Source organism: Dipodomys merriami, unplaced genomic scaffold (assembly GCF_024711535.1).
Source record: "Dipodomys merriami isolate MVZ:Mamm:240054 unplaced genomic scaffold, mDipMer1.0.p SCAF_137, whole genome shotgun sequence".
Classification (NCBI taxonomy): Eukaryota; Metazoa; Chordata; class Mammalia; order Rodentia; family Heteromyidae; genus Dipodomys; species Dipodomys merriami.
The window spans coordinates 837,894-857,626 of record NW_027202682.1 but is presented as its reverse complement, the minus strand read 5'-3'; the positions used below and the strand labels follow the sequence as shown (position 1 = coordinate 857,626).

Genomic DNA, 19,733 nt, shown 5'->3' with positions numbered 1-19,733 from the left:
GAGCGACGCCGACCGGCGCCGCGCCTGCGCACACGGCCCGGGCGCGAGCGACGCCGGGGCCGCGCCTGCGCACACGGCCGGGGCGCCGAGCGACGCCGGGGCCGCGCCTGCGCACTCGGCCCGGGCGCCGAGCGACGCCGGGGCCGCGCCTGCGCACTCGGCCCGGGCGCCTAGCGACGCCGGGGCCGCGCCTGCGCACATGGCCGGGGCGCCGAGCGACGCCGGGGCCGCGCCTGCGCACTCGGCCCGGGCGCCGAGCGACGCCGGGGCCCGGCACCTCGCCTGCGTACGCTGCCCCGCCGCGCGCCCGCGCCCGCGCCCAGCGCCGCTTCCGGGCCGCAAGACGAAGGTCTCGCGAGCGTGGCGGGTGTGCGTGGGCTCGGAGTCTGTGGGCCGCTCGCCCGGGCCCCGCCCGCGCCGGCATGGGGGACAACACCAGCCCCATCAGCGTGATCCTGGTGAGCTCGGGCAGCCGGGGCAACAAGCTGCTGTTCCGGTACCCGTTCCAGAGGAGCCCGGAGCACCCGGCGTCCCGCACCAGTAAGTGGGGCCGCGGGCCGAACGACGGACCGACCGACGGACCGACCGACGGACCGACGGGCCCCGCCCCGCCCCAGGCGGGGGCAGCCGAGGACGCTTAGAAACCCGCCCCTCCCCGAGCGCGGCCCCGCGGCCGCCCGAGCCGAGCTCTGTGCCAGGCCGCGCCGTCCGGGACGCTTCTCCCCCGCCCGCCCCGGGGCCCGCCCCGGCCCTCCGCCCGCCCCGGGGCCCGCCCGCCCCGGCCCTCCGCCCGCCCCGGGGCCCGCCCGCCCCGGCCCTCCGCCCGCCCCGGGGCCCGCCCGCCCCGGCCCTCCGCCCGCCCCGGGGCCCGCCCCGGCCCTCCGCCCGCCCCGGGGCCCGCCCCGGCCCTCCGCCCGCCCCGGGGCCCGCCCCGGCCCTCCGCCCGCCCCGGGGCCCGCCCCGGCCCTCCGCCCGCCCCGGGGCCCGCCCCGGCCCTCCGCCCGCCCCGGGGCCCGCCCCGGCCCTCCGCCCGCCCCGGCCCTCCGCCCGCCCGTGAGACCGTGAGACCGTGAGACCGTGAGACCGCGAGACCGCGCCCAGGCCCTGAGTTCAGGCCCGGGACTGGCAATAAATAAATGAACAAAGCATCCAGAGTCATCAGAAAAAGAACATATGCTTTGTGTAAACACGAAGAGCCACTGAGGCCTGGCACCTTCGTGCCTGTCCTCTTTTGGGCTCACCTGGAATCCTAAGCAAGTTGTCATGTTACTTATTTAGTTATTGTTGTGTCGGTCCTGGGGCCTGAACTCTGGGTCTGGGCGCTGTCCCTCAGGCTTCAGCTCAAGGCCAGCGCTCCACCACTTGAGCCACAGCACCACTTCCGGCTTTTTTCTTATGTGGTGCTGAGGAATTAGATCCAGGGCCTCATGCATGCAAGGCAAGCGCTCTACCACTGAGCCACCTCCCAGCCCCTACTTAAGCCATTTTGAACCATACCTCCACCTTTTTGTAATTTTTTGTCAGTCATGGGGCTTGAACTCTGTGCCTGAGCACTGGCCCTCAGCTCAAGGCTAGCGCTCTGCCACTTGAGCCACAGCACCACTATCAGTTTTCTGGTGGCTTATTGGAGATAAGAGTTTCACAGCTTTTCCTGCCTGGGCTGGCTTTGAACCACAATCCTCAGATCTACCCTACTGAGTAGCTAGGATGACAGGCTCGAGCCCCGGCACCCAGCTCCCAGCGCATTGAGAACTAACTACTGCATATCAGAAAAAACATGAGGTTTGTCTCTGATGTTGGCTTAGCTCACTTAACATATTTGTGAATATTAGTATTATTATTTTTTGTCAGTTGTGGGGCTTGAACTCAGAGCCTGGGCGCTGTCCCTGAACCTCTGTGCTCAAGGCTAGCATTCTACTATTTGAGCTACACCACTACTTCTGCTTTTTGAGTGGTTAATTGGAGATAAGAATCTCATGGGAGATGGGTGCTGGTGGCTTGCACCTGTAATCCTGGCTGCTTAGGAGGCTGAGATGTGAGAATCGCAGTTCAAAGCAGGAAGGAAAATTGTGAGACTTAAATTTTTTTTTTGTTTATGCCAGTGGGCTTGAACTCAGGGCCTAGGCTCTGTTCCTGAGCTTCTTTTGCTCAAGGCTAGCACTCTACCACTTGAGCCACAGCCCCACTCCAGCTTTTTCTCTTTGTGTGGTACTGAGGAATCAAACCCAGGGCTTTGTGCTAGGCAAGCAGTCTACCACTAAGCCACAGTCCCAGCCCTGTGAGACTTGTCTCCAAGAAACTCCAGAAAATCAGAAGTGGTGCTGTGACTCCAAGTGGTAGAGCACTAACCTACCTGAGTGAAAAAACTCGGAGACATCATTCATGCCCTGAGTTCAAGCCCCACAAGAGTTTAAGCCCCATAAAAAGAGTCTCACAAACTTTGCTGCCCAGGCTGGTTTCAAACATCAATTCTCAGATCTCAGCCTTCTGATTAGCTAGGATTACATGTATGAACCACTGGTGACTGTGAGAGTGTGTGTGTGTATATGTGTGTGTGTGTTTTAATATGAAGTAGTTGTCCTTCTGGTAGGGTTTATTTAATTCAACTCATGTTTTACATTCTTGCATGTTTATTCCTTTTTAGTGAATGAGTAATATTCCATGGTGTGACTAGACAGTGTTTTGAAAGCATCGGTTTGAATAGTTTCACAATGCTCCTGTGTTAGAGACCCTCTTTCTTAGCCCTTCTCCCCTTTCTGCCCTTCCTCAGGTAAGCCCCGTAGCAGATACGCTGTTAACAACACAAGTGACCATGCTGATGACCAGGATGGTGATTCCCGGTAAGCACTCTGTCACCATGGGCTGGGTCTGGTTCTGCTAAGTCTGGGCAGAATCACTGTCCTAGGGACTAAACTGTTTGTCCCCTGAGAATTCGGGTGTCCCTTTTCTTAATTCATTGGGTATTTCCAGATAGGGCAGATCTGAGGGTTGAACTGCTGCTGCTCTTTAGCTTGCTGAATAATTTGGGCACATACACTAGCTATGGGTTGTATGGTTGATAAAGCAGGTCTGAAAACAGATGAGATCATGTCTATGAGGATGTTTATCTGCTACAGAGGAAATAGAAGAAAGCAGACCCCTTTATTGCTCTTAGACTTCATTCTTCAAAAAGGTAACCAAAGGTTTGATACAGGTGTCCAAGTACAACACAGTCTTATCCAGGCCTTTGTGGGTGGCCAAACTCTAGTGGTGATTAGGGTGAAGTGGTAGAACACTAGCCTCAAGTGAAAAGGTTAGAGGACAGAGCCCAGGCCCTGAGTTTCAAGATTCAATATGGGGGGAAAAAAAAAAGATGGTAGCTTGGAGTAAATTTATCTGTTACAGACCCCTAGGAGGCCTTTACTGCGGCACACTGGTGCTCTACCTATGCTACAGGTCAGCCTGGAGCAGAACAGCCACTCCCTCCTGCTCTTCTCCCTTGCTCAGAAAGTGCTCTTGTGCAAGGAGTTTCCCAGGAAGGCCAGTAGTACCTACTTCCTGAAGTTGGTTTTCAGAGACTTAAAGATGAAATGACATAAAGGATGTTTTCAAGATAATTAGTTCAGTATTTAATATAATGAAGAAGGAAAACCATGGGGTGCTTCTCTTTAGAATTTATTTTATTAATGGGCCTGGGAAGGTAGCTCAGTGGTAGAGCGCTTGCCTTGCATGTATGAGGCCCTGGGTTCTGCTACTTCTGAATCCCGAGTCAGTGGTGGATGGTAGAGAGTTTGTTTAGATCGGGTGTGAGTTACTGGTACTGAGCCAGTGGCTAGCAGAAGTGTTTGCTGGACTTAACTACCACACTGCGGGTTCCTCACACACATGACAGGCTAAGGGGGCAGTGTGGCTTTTGTAGAAAGCCTGTGGTGCCTCCATCTAAGACTCCGAGAGCGAGCATGCTCTGAGGAAGGAGACCTAGGAATTGCCCATAGGTCCTGAAAGTTCTAGAAAGTCTTCAACAAAATTAATGTTGGAAGATTTGACCATACCCTGACTGTACAAGAGACACAGCAGCCCATTCTGACCAGTCTGGTTTGTTTGTGGGTCCAGGTGCCCTAGGGTGGTTGGAGGATCTTGTCAGGTCTGGAGTAAGGCTGGGAAGTAGCGTGAGCCTTCCGGGCTTGGAACACCGAGGCCCTCCACCGGCATGAGGCCCACTTGGGAACGTCCACAGCTGCTTCTCTTGCATTTTGTCCGTGTATCAGTTGACATTATCAGGGTTCTTGCTTCTGACTGCCTCCCTCTTTTATTTAGTTACTTTTTGTCAGTTGTGGGCTTGAACTCGGGGCCTGGGTGCTGAGCCTCTCTGTGCTCAAGGCAAACGCTCTACCACTTGAGCCACAATGCCACTTCCAGTTTTTGAATGGTTAATCGAGATAAGAGTCTCACGGTGACTTTTCATCCAGAGTTGACTTTGAACTGCAATCCTCAGATCTCAGCCTCCTGAGTAGCTAGGATTACAGGTGTGAACCACTGGTACCTGGCTGCCTCCCTTCATAAAGCCCTATTTAGTACTTGGATATGACCCAATGACCTTCTTCCTAGATTTTTTTTAACCCTAGCTTATCTTGTGTGTGTGTGTGTGTGTGTGTGTGTGTGTGTGTGTGTGTGTGTGTGAGAGAGAGAGAGAGAGAGAGAGAGAGAGAGAGAGAGAGAGAGAGAAAGAGACAGACAGAGAGAGGGAGGAGAGAGGATGTCAGAGTTTCTTTTTTTTTTTTTTTTTTTTTTGATGTCAGAGTTTCTTGAGGCTTGAACTCAACTCATAGCCTGGGTGCTGTCCCTGAACTTTTGTGCTCAAGGCTAGTTAAAGGCAGGTAACTAGGATTACAGGACGGGAGTCACTGGTGCCCAGCTTACTGTTTGCTATATCTGAGTGGTGCTACAGCAGCTGTTGAAGTTGACCTTCCTGAGACTGATTATTCATTATGATGAAATTAGTCCCCCTCCCTCCAGTGGACGGCCTCCAGGAGAGAAGCATACTCTAGGAAAGAAGAAGCACACTGGAATATCTGTGTCTCGCTGACTTTTCAGGATTGTGGACTAAGTAGATCTCCTTATCTGGGGCAGAGTATGGCCCTAGGGACACTGGAGCCACTTTCCCCAAGACATGATGCCCTCCTGACCTGGGAATTAGAAATGCTTTCTTTGGTGGATTGGTGAGCACAAGTGTTTTCCTTCCAGGCCCAAGTCAGTAACAGTGGGGAGTGCACCGAGGCGTCCAGAGCAGAGGCCCCAGTCCTTGGGCTCTTGAGATAAGAGGCAGCCCCACACCCAGTGCTCTGCTCCTGCAGGAGGCTCCCTTATCTGGGTCCTCCAGGCTAGGAGGCCCGGCTTACCAATGGGGAGGCTCACACAGAAGCACCTTGGAAGAGCTGAAGGCCTCCCCACATCTGAGTGGTTCCCAGTTCCTCACCGCAGCCGGTTCTGTGCTTCCCTCCGGTCCTGCCACAGGGCATGCGTAAAATGTGGAAAGCTTTAAGGGTTTGGGATAAGGGAAAGGCTGGGCAGCTGTGCCCTGAGAAAGGCCTTCAGCAGTCCACACCCATCACTGAGCACTGTAGGACAGGGCAGAGGTCCTGGAGGTTGAGCCAGAGGTTTAGTCCAGCAGCCTGAGTGTTGTCTGGGAGAGGCTCCTCCCCTGAGGTCAGTACCACATCCACCTGTCAACGCACACTCCAGGTGTTTCTCTCCTAATTTCCTACAGCATGCAAGAGATGGCAGCACATGCCTCCAGCCTGTGCGTCTCCTGCCTTTTACCTGTAATTCTGGTGATTTTACACCCATAACCTGGGGCTTGCTGCAAGACCTGCCCATCAGCCCTGGGGCAGAGCAGTGCCACCGAGACCCTCCCATTTAGGGGTGTTGGGTACTAGCATATGTGGTTAGTTTATTGTCATCCTCTCTTTTAATTTTCAGGTTTTCAGATGTTATTCTAGCAACCATTTTGGCAACCAAGTCTGAAATGTGTGGCCAAAAGTTTGAACTGAAGATCGATAATGTGCGGTTTGTGGGGCACCCAACACTACTGCAGCATGCTTTGGGGCAGGTAGGGCCCTTGGGCAGCTGGGATTGCCTGGGGTAGGCAGGCCTGGCCCTGTCTGGCTCTGGGGGCTTCAAATCTGAGCTCATAAGGGCTCTGGTGAAGGCAGCCAGACCCAGCCAGGGCTTGTTATAACTTCATGGGCCACTGGCTGCACCCCCCCCCCCCCCCCAGTGCTATGATCAAACCTAGGGCTTCCTACATCCTAGGCACGCACTCTCACTGCTCAGCTCCCCTCTGCCTCCCTGCCAGCTGCCTTTGCCACTTACATTCTAGGTCTCTATTTACTGTGGCTGTCCCTTTTATACATGGGGTGTCTGTCTCCTGAGGAGGACAAGAGAATGAGTTTACCGGCATCTTTCAAACCCCTGAATTTAGAACTGTTTCTATTAAATCATCTGTGCATAGCCAGTCTTTTTTTTTGGGGGGGGGTCTGGTCGTGGGCCTGAACTCTGGGCCTGGGTGCTGTCCCTCAGCTCTTCAGCTCAAGGCTAGCGCTCTACCACTCGAGCCACAGCGCCACTTCTGGCTTTTTTCTTTTTGCTTATGTGGCACTGAGGAATCAAACCCAGGGGCTCAGGCATGCAAGGCAAGTGCCCTACCACTGTGCCACCTTCCCAGCCCGCATAGCCAGTCTTACCACTTTGCACTTACTAAGCTTTGGATATATGTTCTCTGATGGAGAACTGGTACCTGAGGGGTCTGTACACCCCAGCCTCCAGTGAGCTCTGCACACAGGCAGGGTCAGTGCCAGCATTACTCAGATTCTGAAGGGTTTCCAGGATACACATGACTCACCTGCATTTCTACAATCCAGAAATTGTGTGAGGCTCTGTTCTGTGATTTGCAAGGCTTCTCCACAGTTAAGCTCCTGAAAAGAACCACTGAGGTGTTTAGATGTGTCTGGCACCTTGGAGCACCTCCCTCCTCACCGGGTGGTCAGAGGGGAGGGGAGATTGGCAGTCACCCTGTAGAACTGGGATGGGTACTTCCTTGGGTGGCCGAGAGAACTGAAGGCAGAGCTTTGACGCCTCCTAGTGGCAACACTTGCAGTTGGCTTTGTAGAGCTGTGCTGTGCCCTGCGGTGCTGCGTTTGAATGCTTTGGTGCGTGTGACCCAAGGTAGCCGGATGCAGAAATTGGGAGCACAGAGTAAGGAAGGACTTGGCTCTAGGGAGACTGGCTGTCTCCCTCAGGGATTTCCAGGCCTTTGTTGGCTTTTAGCATTTTCTCATCTCTAGATGATTCTGAGCAGTGGCCATACCTGGCCAACAGCCTGAGTGGTTGCAAGTGGATTCCAGGAATAGCAACAGGGAATGGGTCTGGGCCTCCACAGATGTGGGCTCCTTTCCAGACCTGTTGTGTCTGGGCTCTGTTGGATTACCCGTCACTCCTGTGCACAAGGCAGTTCCTCTAACAGACACACTGGTCACTTCTCAGAAACCCCAGGTGGTTCTTTCTCAAATTCTCTGGGGCTCTTTCCCAAGTATACTAGCCCTAGATGCCTGTCTTTGTTTGTTTTTTTTTTTGTGTGTGTGTGTTTTTTTTTTAATTTATTGTCAAGGTGATGTACTGATGTATCTTTTTTTTTAATTTAATTTTATTTGTGAACATACTGTACAGAGGGGTTACAATTACATGGGCAGGATAATGCGTACATTTCTTACCAAGCATTGCAGCCTCCTCCTTTGGTTTACCCTTCACATCCCTTCCCAGCCTCCCCCCTCCCCCCCAAGATGCCTGTCTTTGTAAAGTCATACCTCTCAATTTATTAGGATTATGTCTCTTTTCCAGGTCTCCAAAACAGATCCATCCCCGAAGAGGGAGGCACCTACTATGATTCTTTTTAATGTGGTATTTGCACTAAGGGTGAGTGTTTGCATGTACCCATTTCAGTGAAACTCTTGCTGCCTCAGAGCTCAGACTGTGATGGGGCCATGGAACTCACCCTGATTGTTTCCCGTGTGTGTGTGTGTGTGTGTGTGCGCGCGTGTGTGTGTGTGTGTGTGCGCGTGCGTGTGTGCGTGCGTGTGTGTGTGTGTGTGTGTGTGTGTTGGTACTTGAACTCAGGGGCTCTAACTATCTCACTTGACTTTTCCTCAAAGCTGGCACTCTACCACTTGAGCCACACCTCTACTTCCTGTTTCCCTGTAAAACACATGTAATATGGGTTATAATTTAAATGTTATTTATTATTGTATTGAGGATGGAACCTAGGCTCTCAGGGTAGACAAGTACTCTACCATTGAGCTACAGTAAATATTCGGCCCTGTCTTAATCTTTACTGAAGCCGGCGGTGGTAGTACATGCCTGTGATCCCCGCGTTTTGGATCATAGACTGAGACGGGAGGATTGTGAGTTGGAGGCAGTCATCATTACTCATCACCACAGTCTAGATCCAGAATACTTTCCCCCTCTAAAGGAAAGTGCCTGAGAACTCGTTAGCAGTTAGCTAGTCCTTATTCTCTCTTTGCCTTTAACCCTGGAGTTCACCCGTCTACTTCCTGTCTCTGGATTTGTTCTGCGTATTTCTTTTTTTCCTGCTTTTTTTTTTTAATATTTTATTTTATTTTATTTGAGAACATACTGTACAGAGGGGTTACAATTACATGGGCAGGATAATGCATACATTTCTTACCAAGCATTGCAGCCTCCTCCTTTGTTTACCCTTCACCTCCCTTCCTAGCCTCCCCCCCCCCACCCAATCATACCCCCCTCCCCCACACACACCGACATTGTAAAGCTGGTTTTGACATGACATTTTCCTGCTTATTTTTTTGGTACTGGGTTCAAACTCAGAGACCTCGTTCTCACTTGGTTTTCTTGTTTGCTGCTGACATGCTACCATTTGAGCCATGCCTTCAGTTCAAGCCAATTTTTTTCTTTTTCTTTTATTGCTGATTCTGGGGCTTGAACTCAGGGCCTTGGCACTGGCACTTAGCTTTTCAGTCAAGGCTGGCACTGTACTACTCGAGCCACAGCTTTACTTCCAGTTTTTTCAAGAACTTTCTCCTGCCTCTGCTGGAGGTCTCAGCCTCAAGAGCTTTCAGCATCTTGGGTAGCTAGATTATAGGGGTTGAGCCACCAGTGCTCAGCTCATCGTTCTTTCTTTCTTTTTTTTTTTTTTTTTTGGGGTCCGGTCGTGGGGCCTGAACTCTGGGCCTGGGTGCTGTCCCTCAGCTCTTCAGCCCAAGGCTAGCGCTCTACCACTTGAGCCACAGCGCCAACTTCCGGCTTTTTTCTTTTTTCTTATGTGGTGCTGAGGAATCAAACCCATGGCCTCAGGCATGCAAGGCAAGCGCTCTACCACTGAGCCACTTTCCCAGCCCTCCTCATTATTTCTTTCTTTTTTTTTTTTTTTGTCGGTCGTGGGGCTTGAACTCTGGGCCTGGGCGCTGTCCCTCAGCTCTTCAGCTCAAGGCGAGTGCTCTACCACTAAGCTACAGCGCCACTTCCGGTTTTCTGGTGGTTTATTGGAGATAGGAGTCTCACAGTCTCTCCTGCCCGGGCTGGCTTTGATCCGCGATTCTCAGATCTCAGCCTCCTGAGTAGCTAGGATTACAGGCGTGAGCCACCAGCTCCCGGCCCTTCTCATTATTTCTTAAGATAGTTCTAGCTCTGTCTGAGGTTGTCTTCACTAGTTATGGGAAATGCCTTTCCAATAGGCCTATCAAAGTAGAAAGGATACAAATAAACTGTAGTTGAGTGCCAGTGGCTCATGCCTAAATTCCTGACTACTCAGAAAGCTGAGGTCTGAGGATTAATGTTTGAAACCAGCCCAGGTAAAAAGCCCCTGAGACTGTTTATCTCCAATAAACCTTCAAAAAACTAGAAATGGAGCTGTGGCTCAAGAGGTAATGCACTAGTTTGAGCAGAGAAGCTCAGAGGCAGCACCCAGGCTCTGAGTATAAGCCACAGGGCCAGCACAAAGAAAAAAAGTGTATCCAGGGTAAGATTGGTTTATATTATGATGGGACTTTGAAATACATAGTAAATAGTAAATTACTGATAATAAAATAATGGAATGCCTTTGAAATACACTATTTAAAATCAAACTAGTAGCTGGGCATGGTGGCTCATGCCTATAATCCTAGCTACTCAGGAGGCTGAAATCTGAGGATCTTGGTTCAAAGCCAGTCCAGGCAGGAAAGGCCATGAGACTCTTATTGCCAATAAACCACTAGAAAACCGGAAGTGGCTGTGGCTCAAGTGGTAGAGTGCTCGCCTTGAGCTGAAGAGCTGAGGGACAGCGCCCAGGCCCAGAGTTCAAGCCCCATGACTGACCCAAAAAACCCCAAAAATCAAACTTGTAGAGAAAAGCTGCTTTTAAGGGGAACCTAGTTGTTAAAACTGGATACCTGGGGCTGGGAATGTGCTCAGTGGTAGACTTCCTGCCTAGCATGCATTAAGCCCTCGGTTTACCTCTTCACTACCACACACACAGAAAGAGCTGGAAGTAGCACTATGTCTCAATTTGTGGAGTGCTAGCCTTGAGCCAAAGAAGCTCAAGGACAGTGCCCAGACCCTGAGTTCAAGTCCTGGTACTGGCAAAAGCAGAATAAAACAAAACAAAAAACCTCCAAAACACACAAAACTGATGATAAATAAGGGACCAAAATGAATACCAAATGCTTTGTCCTGTCTCAGGGTGTAGTTCAGTGGAGCAGTTTCCCATCCAGCACTGCAGACAAACAGCCCAACCAGAACGCCTTCTCAAATTTGTTACTGGTGGCTGTCCTTGGCCTGAAGGATAGGATGGTGATCTGCCATTGTGCTTGATCCTCTCCTGCAGCCTCTGTATCTTCACAGTATTCTTATATTTCTTACATGATAACAGCATGCATATAGCTCAAAAAAAAAAAAAAAAGGAAAAAACCCGAATGAATAAACATACCATAATGAATGCTACGCACGCGCTGCGCCTGTGCCCGGGGCAGGCCAGCGGGTGAGAAGCAGCTGTAGGCCCGCCTGCTCGGATTCATGCCAGCTCTGGTCTCTGGAAAACAGTACTTGGTAAGGGAACATATAGGCCCTGAGACCGAACAGTCTACCCCTGGAATATTGTTAAGATAACAAATAGCTTCATGATTATGTAGATTTTTTTTTTACACTGATATGCCTGTCTCTGAGGACTCATACCCGTTGGCTCTGTCTGTTTCTTTCCCTCTCTCTCTATCTCAAGGCAAGTCCAAAACCTGTCTGTCCATTCTTTTATGCTTCAGAACACATCTGTAACAGAATGTATTTGTATTATGCAGTGATACTTTTTACACGTTTGACAAAACTTACAATAATTGGTGGTACTCATTAGTACCTGATTCATTGGAACTACCTGACTGAGAAAATACTACCCCCCTTGGCCTGTCTGAAGCAAGACACCACCCAGCCAGCCTGGTGCACATGTGTGTGTGCGTGTGTATGTGCGCGCGTGCATGTGTGCGTGTGTGCGTATGTGTGCATGTGTGCGTGTGTGCGTATGTGTGCATGTGTGCGTGTGTGCGTATGTGTGCATGTGTGCATGCGTGCATGTGCGTGCGTATGTACGTGCATGCGTGTGTGCACACGTGCATGTGTATGCGTGTGCATGTATGTGTGGTGGGCTTGTGCTCTCCAGGCTCTCTTCTCCCTTTGTCATGTCATACATTCTGTATCCATTGGGCAGATGGCTCAATTGTATTTGTGTCTATATCCTGCACACAGGACATTATCTTTGAAAGCCTGGTTACATTTAAATACAAATTTGAGGTGTGAGAAAGTCTCAGGAGTAACCTTGGTGTTGCTTCCTATCATATGAGTAGCTACGGAGATGCGTGCTTCTTTTTTTTTTTTTTTTTTTTTTGGTCGGTCGTGGGGCTTGAACTCTGGGCCTGGGCGCTGTCCCTCAGCTCTTCAGCTCAAGGCGAGCGCTCTACCACTTGAGCTACAGCGCCACTTCCGGTTTTCTGGTGGTTTTATTGGAGATAGGAGTCTCACGGTCTTTCCTGCCCGGGCTGGCTTTGAACCGCGATCCTCAGATCTCAGCCTCCTGAGTAGCTAGGATTACAGGCGTGAGCCACCAGCGCCCGGCTTGATGCGTGCTTCTCTGATCCACTGTAGGTGCAGAAGGAGTATTGAGGCAGGGATGTGGGCCTGACGTGTGTCTGTTGAGTGCAGGCCATCCTTGAGAGCAGCATACACAGTGAATAGCTAGCCTGGTGCAGTGAGGGCATTCTTTTTTTTTTTTTTTTTTTGTCGGTCATGGGGCTTGAACTCTGGGCTTGGGTGCTGTCCCTCAGCTCTTCAGCTCAAGGCGAGCACTCTACCACTTGAGCCACAGCGCCACTTCCGGTTTTCTGGTGCTTTATTGGAGATAGGAGTCTCACGGTCTCTCCTGCCCGGGCTGGCTTTGAACCGCGATCCTCAGATTTCAGCCTCCTGAGTAGCTAGGATTACAGGTGTGAGCCACCAGCGCCCGGCTAGTGAGGGCATTCTTACACAAACACTAGTGTGTGCTGTCTCACGGCTACTGTCTCTGTCCTGTGAGTGCCTCGGTCGTGGTGAAGGCAGTGCCCTGGGCCGAAGGGGAAGCATGGCTGCCTTTTGGCATGTCTGCCTCACGTGAGTTCTGGGTGTGAACTTGGGATCTTCTGAGAATTCTGAACACTTCTTCCACATCCAGGTGAACAAGGTATTTGAGCCTGAAGTCTCGATGTGAACCATGATCAGGCACTGCCCTGCCTGATAAAGGGAAGGCAGCCCCCGGGGTTCTTTCTAATCAGTGGTGCCATTTGCCCCTCTCCCTTCCCCACCCCATCACTGTAGTATGACTCAGCATCCCTGTCGGCCTTCAGAAGAGAAGTACTGAGTCATGTGGGTTCTGTTATCTGCTCTCTGGCACATCTTCACAGACCCCACAGTGACAGGCTCTACTCTTGGCCTGGGCAGATACACCTGCCTGCTGACTTTGGCCCCTGATAGATTCTCGAGGGGGAAGGGCCACTCTCGCCTGCTCCTTTGACCTTGTCCCTACTCTGGTGTAGAGGGGGCACAGGGTCAGGGACTGACGGGCACACTAACCCTGAGTGTGGATTTCAATCCAGGCCACACAGTTAGCATGGTGCTTCTGTGACTGTACTGTGAGCCTGTGGCAATGTGGCTGTTATGCTGCATTCTTACATACCACAGGCCACTCACACCCAGCCATGCTCAGGCCAGGCTGTTCTCAGCACGGTTGGATTAGTTTCCCCAACTCAGTCATTGGTGGTTCTTCCTCAGATTAGGACTTGTGACCCAGGATCCCATAGCTTTGGACCTGTGCCCTGCTTACATTTCTGACATGGGGCCCCCACAGGGTCATCTCTACAGCCCCCTGGGCAGCGGTTCCCGACAACAGAGGGTGTGACTGACACCAGCACTTCTGTGGATGCCCTCAGAGGGCCCAGGGAGGTTCCATGCTAGTGGCCTGGAGAGCAGCCTGAGCACGTAGAGTGGAGAGGCTTTCTTCATGTTTTAAGTTACTGTGTGTTAGGTCTTCTTCAGCTCTGTGTCTGGCTATTTGAGTCTGTGTAGGGCTTCTTCCGCAGGCCGGTGCGGGCCGTCCGTCACCAGCCGTCGGCACAGCCTGCCCAGTGCACTGCCACTGTGTTTCTTCCGCAGGCCGGTGCGGACCCGTCCGTCATCAGCTGTCTGCACAGCCTGTCGAGGCGCATCGCCACCGTGCTGCAGCATGAGGAGCGCCGCTGCCAGTACCTCACGCGGGAGGCCAAGTTGATCCTGGCGCTCCAGGACGAGGTGTCCACGATGGCGGAGGGTGAGTGCGGCGGTGGGCGAGCACCGTCCGGGCCGGCGTGGGCTTTGCGGTGGTGTGGAAATCTTTGGAGTAGAGCCAGGTAGTGGCTCTGGACTCTTAATTTTGAAGAAGCATGAGCATTAAAAGATGGTCCCATGAACTGGCCCTCTGTTTCTAGGAATACTTGTCACAAAGGGTGCCCGAGTCTAGAGAAGCGCTGTGCCTCCAGAGACCTCCCCAGGCCACAGAGCACAGCCATCAGGGGTGAACTACAGCATTGGAGGAACCTGGGATCAGGGACTGTCCTGATGTGCAGGTCGGAAACTGGTTCAGGAGTTGTGTGGTTTTCCTGTTGGACTGATAGTGCCCTGTATAGGAAGACTCCCAGAAGCCCAGTTTTAGATCCACTTGCCTGAATTTATGTGCCTAAATTGATTTCCCAATTGGACGTGTCCTGGGGTAGGGAGACTTGGGAAAGTTGAGGTGGGTGGGTTCGATTCTTGGCTTTTAGCCAAATTGCTGGAGCATCTAACTAGTTATGAAAAATAACCTTTGTTGGTGGATCACTGGACAATGTTTGGCATACCCAAAGGTGCCAGAGTATGGAGGGATCCTGCTAGCTAGCTCTACCCCACTTTGCTAAGGCTAGCAGCTCCCTACAGAATAGAAAGTGAGAAACACAACTAATCAGACTTTGTAGCTACAAGTAAAAGCAGTGATTGTCATACTCAAATTAGCAGAAAAGAAACAAGCTGGTGGCTCACACTTATAACCCTAGCTGTGCAGGAGGATGAGATTTGAAGCCAGCCTGGGCAAAAGAGAAAGTCTGTAAGATTCCATCTCCAAAATAACAAGCAAAAAATAGGCTGGAGGTATGGCTCAGAAGGTTGAGTGCCAGCTAAACTAGCAAACCAGGCAAGCGCCAAACTCCATGACTGCCAAAAACAACTCCCCCTCAAGAAAAATAATAAAAACTGTATACTTTAAGTGCATTTTCAATAAAAATTTACATTTTTGGTTTGAAAATTAAATGTTAAAATTTGTAATGTATGACTGAAAGTAGTAGTAGACTACTTGCTTAGCATATTCAATGTTCTGGGTTCAATCCCCAGCCGGGCGCTGGTGGCTCACGCCTGTAATCCTAGCTACTCAGGAGGCTGAGATCTGAGGATCGCGGTTCAAAGCCAGCCCGGGCAGGAAAGACCGTGAGACTCCTATCTCCAAGAAACCGGAAGTGGCGCTGTAGCTCAAGTGGTAGAGCGCTCGCCTTGAGCTGAAGAGCTGAGGGACAGCCCCCAGGCCCAGAGTTCAAGCCCCACGACCGACAAAAAAAAAAAAAAAAATCCCCAACACCACACACACATAAAGAGATTTTCTGGGGTCGGAGACATGGCTCATGTGGTATAGAGTACTACTCAATGAGTGAAAGCAAGTTTGAGTCCTGGTCTCAGACAAAAAAGAAAAAAAGAGACTTTCTGTTTTGGTCAGTTATTAATTATAATTATGATAATAATTCATTAAAAAAAAGATTCTCTTAAAGCCAGGCACTGGTGGCTCACACCTATAATTCTAGCTATTCAGGAGGCTGAGATCTGAGGATCCCAGTTTAAAGCAAGCCCTGGCAGGAAATCCATGAGACTCCTAGCCTGCAGTTAACCACCAGAAAACCTAAGTGGTGCTGTGGCTCAAAAATGGTAGAGTGCTAGCCTTGAGCAAAAGAAGCTCAGGGACAGCCCCTGTTCCCCAGGTTAAGCCCCATGACTGATTGGGGAAAAAAAAAAAAAAAAAAAGATTCTCTTTAGAAGGTGAGACTTTTGGGGGCTAGGAAGGTGGCGCAGTGGTAGAACACTTGCCTTGCATGCATGAAGCCCTGGGTTCGATTCCTCAGCACCACATACACAGAAAAAGCCAGAAGTGGTGCTGTGGCTCAAGTGGTAGAGCACTCACCTTGAGCAAAAGAAGCTCAGCGACAGTGCCCAGGCCCTGAGTTAGGGTCCCAGGACTGGTTAAAAAAAAAAAAAAAAAAGACTTTTTATCACTAGAAGTGAAAATTTCAGTTGAAGTATAATTTTTTTTGTTAGAGATTGATGGAGAAGGATTAATACAGCATTTCGATCTTTCTCTGTGTGTGCAGGTCCCTGAACTATCACTCCACCACTTGAGGAACAGCCCTGCTTCCAGCTTTTTTGGTACTTAACTGGAGACAAGAGTCTCATGAACTTTTTTTTTTCCCAGCTGGCTTTGAACAGGTTTGAGCCACCACCAGTGCTAGGCCAATATTGCCATCTTAAAAATGAATTGCATTATCTTGGCACTAGTGGCTCATACTTGTAATCCTAGCTACTCAGGAGGCTGAGATTGGAAAGCTGTGGTTCAGTACCAGCCTGGGAGACTCTTGTTTCCAATTAACCAGCTGAAAGCTGCAAGTGAAGGTATAGCTCAAGTGGTAGAGTGCCAGTCAGTAGAAAGGGCCAAGAGTATGAGGCTCCAAGTTTAAGTCCCAGTACTGGAAAAACAGTACGTTCACATACACATAGGAGGAAGATTGAGGTGTAGCCTGGAAATACTTGATCACTAGGACAGAAGATGGAGTCTCAGACAGTTTGTCTAGAGTGACCGGTGAAATTGCCTATTCCTGTCTGTGAGGTTGTAGGGCCATGTATAGGTGGTCAAACAAATCAGCTTAAGTCTGATTTTAATTCACAGGGATGCACATATTTTGTAAAAGAAATGAGAGTTTCCTATTGTTTGGATTAAAGTCATTCAAACCTTTTTGGAATTGGACTGGATTTAAGGATAGTTTCTATTGGGGCCTACGTGTGTTTCCTTGCTTTGGAAGCTCTCATGTCCTTCTCTGTTGTGACTCTTGCAGGAGATGAAGGGCCTCAGTCTCCGTTCCATCACATCCTGCCCAAGTGCAAGCTGGCCAGGGACCTCAAGGAAGCTTATGACAGGTAAGGCAAATGGACGTGCTCATTGAGCCTCTTGTTCCTGGTCCAGTCCCTTATGCTGGGCACTGCTGCAGTGTGTCTCTGCTGAGTAGTGTGGTGATTGGGGTGAGAACAGACCAGACAGGGAGGAACAGCTATGTGGTCCTTCTAAAGAGAAGTGACCTTGGAATACATTTTTCACATGATAGTTTCCACCTCTAGCATCTCCAGACCTCCCCTCCCCCTTCCAGCACTTGGGTTTGAACTCAGGGTCTTCTGCTTGCTAGGCAAACAGTACCACTTGAGCCACAAGCCAGCCCCAGACTTTTCTTAAAAAAGAAAAATGAACCTTAAGTTGTTTGAGAGCCTGAAAGTATTTTTTCTTTTTTTGTCAGTCATGGGGCTTGAACTCTGGGTCTGGGCGCTGTCCCTCAGCTCTTCAGCTCAAGGCTAGTGCTCTACCTCTTGAGCCACAGCGCCACTTCCAGTTTTCTGGTGGTTTATTGGAGCTAAGAGTTTCATGGGGTTTCCTGCCCGGGCTGGCTTTGAACCGCGATCCTCAGATCTCAGCCTCCTGAGTAGCTAGGATGACAGGTGTGTGCTCCCCCCCCCCTTTTTTTTTTTAACTGACCGATGCTTTTCTTGTTGTTCCAGTATCCTCTCTTTGCTGGGCGCTGGTGGCTCCTGCCTGTCACCCTAGCTACTCAGGAGGCTGAGATCTGAGCATCACGGTTTGAAGCTAGCTCAGGCAGGAAAGTCCATGGTTCTAGGGACAGCATCTAGGCCTTGAATTCAAGCCTCACAATCAACACAAGAACAGAAGCAGTGGGGCTGGGGAAGTGGCTCAGTGGTAGAGTGCTTGCCTTGCATGCATGAGGCCCTGGGTTCGATTCCCCAGCACCACATAAGCAAAAAGAAAAAAATCCGGAAGTGGCGCTGTGGCTCAAGTGGTAGAGCGCTAGCCTTGAGCTGAAGAGCTGAGGGACAACGCCCAGGCCCAGAGTTCAGGCCCCACGACCGGACCCAAAAAAAAAACAAAAAACAAAAAACAGAAGCAGTGACGCTTAGTGAGATTGGAGATTAGAGAGGGAGATTCCAAAGGAATCCTTTTGAATTTGTTACTTTTATCAAAAGCTGAGTAGAAGGCTGGGAAGGTGGCTCAGTGTAGCCATGTAGCATGCATGAAGCCCTGGGTTCGATTCCTTAGTACCACATACACAGAAAAGGCTGGAAGTAGTACTTTGGCTCAAGTGGTAGAATGCTAACCTTAAGCAAAAGAAGCTCAAGGACAACACCCAGGCCCTGAGTTCAAGCCCCCAAACTGGCAGAAAACACATTTAGTAATTGGTTAGTTAGGTTTGGGAGGGATTATTTTCTTGAGTTCCCTGTATATACTGGATTATTAACCCCTTGACTGATATATTGCTGGTAAATATTTTTTCCCGCTTAGTTGGTTGTTATAGCTTGGTTGCTATAGCTTTAGCTGTGCAGAAACTTTTTTTTTTTTGTCAGTCGTGGAGCCTGAACTCTGGGCTTGGGTACTGTCCCTGTGCTCTTCAGCTCAAGGCAAGCGCTCTACCGCTTGAGCCACAGCACCACTAATGGTTTTCTAGTGGTTTATTGGAGATAAGAGTCTCACGGACTTTTCTGCCCAGGCTGGCTTTGAATCATGATCCTCAGATCTCAGCCTCCTTAGTAGCTAGGATAACAGGCATGAGCCACTGGCGCCCGGCTAGAAACTTTTTATTTTAAGGTAGACCCATTTGTCGAGTCTCTCTCCAATTTGTTGTGATCCTGGGACTCTGTTCAGGAAGTTCCTGCCTGTGCCTATAAGTTCAAGTGTCTCTCCTACTCTGTCCTGCAGTAGTTTCAGAGATTTCAGGTTTGATGTTAAGGTCTTTAATTCATTTTGAGTTGATGTTGGTACATGGTGATAGGCTGGGGTCCACTTTTTTTTGTTGTTGTTGTTGGTCATGGGGCTTGAACTCTGGGCCTGGGCGCTGTCCCTGGGCTCTTCAGCTCAAGATGAGCACTCTACCGCTTGAGCCACAGCGCCACTTCCGGTTTTCTTGTGGTTTATTGGAGATAAGAGTCTCATAGACTTTCCTGCCTGGGCTGGCTTTGAACTGTGATCCTAAAATCTCAGCTTCCTGAGTAGCTAGGATTACAGGCGTGAACCACTGGCCTCCGGCATGGGGTCCACTTTTAGTTTTCTGCATGTGGCCTCCCAGTTTTCCCAGCACCAGTAGTTGAAGAGGCTGTGTTTCTTCCCCTGTATGTCTTTGGCTCCTTTGTCAAATATCAGCTGACTGTAGGCATGTGGTTTTATTTCTGGGTCTTCTATTCTATTCCATTGGTCTTCGGGTCTGTTTTTGTGTCAGTATTATGCTGTCTTTGTTATTATGGCTCTATTGTAGAGTTTGAAGTCCAGCTTCGAGATCCCTCCTGTGTTGTCTTTTTTGCCTAGAATTGTTTTGGCTATTCTAGGTCTTTCGTTGTTCCATATGAATTTTTGGACTGTTTTCTGTATTTCAGAAATGTACGTCATTGCGATTTGCATTGAATTTGTATGTTAATTTTGGCAGTATTGCCATTTTCAGTATATTGTCTGCCTATCCAAGAGCATGGAAGGTCTTTCCATTTCTTGGTGTCTTCTGTAATTTCTTTTCTTAAGTTTTTATAGTTTTCGTTAAATAGTTCTTTTACATCTTTGGTTAGATTAATTCCTAAATATTTTATTTTTGGGAGGGTTATTGTGAATGGGGTTGCTTCCTTTATTTCCCTCTCTGCTGTACATTGTCAGTGTACAGGAAGGTGTCTGTATGTTATTTTCACAATTTTAAAAAAAGGAAAAAACAACAAAAAAACACCTGTGGGTAAAGTTTTGTTTGTGGCAGTGTATGCCTGTGATTTTAGCACTAGGAGATTGTGAGTTGAGACCAGTCTGGGCTATA

The 19,733-nt window shown here is 50.0% G+C and overlaps 1 protein-coding gene across 2 annotated transcripts in view; it reads left to right on the top strand.

Moving 5' to 3' along the window:
* Positions 1–244: 244 nt before the first annotated feature.
* LOC138825367 (GATOR1 complex protein NPRL3) overlaps positions 245–19,733 on the top strand; it is a 35,312-nt gene continuing 15,823 nt past the window's right edge. The window contains exons 1-6 of one of the 2 annotated variants that reach the window (XM_070019820.1): positions 245–540; positions 2,771–2,840; positions 5,959–6,088; positions 7,876–7,950; positions 13,717–13,870; positions 16,722–16,803. In XM_070019820.1, the coding sequence (XP_069875921.1) occupies positions 423–540; positions 2,771–2,840; positions 5,959–6,088; positions 7,876–7,950; positions 13,717–13,870; positions 16,722–16,803 (629 nt within the window). In that variant the 5' untranslated portion in view covers positions 245–422. Of the gene's footprint in view, positions 541–1,656; positions 1,783–2,770; positions 2,841–5,958; positions 6,089–7,875; positions 7,951–13,716; positions 13,871–16,721; positions 16,804–19,733 lie in introns of those variants that run through there. The other variant, XM_070019821.1, reaches the window with a different exon arrangement.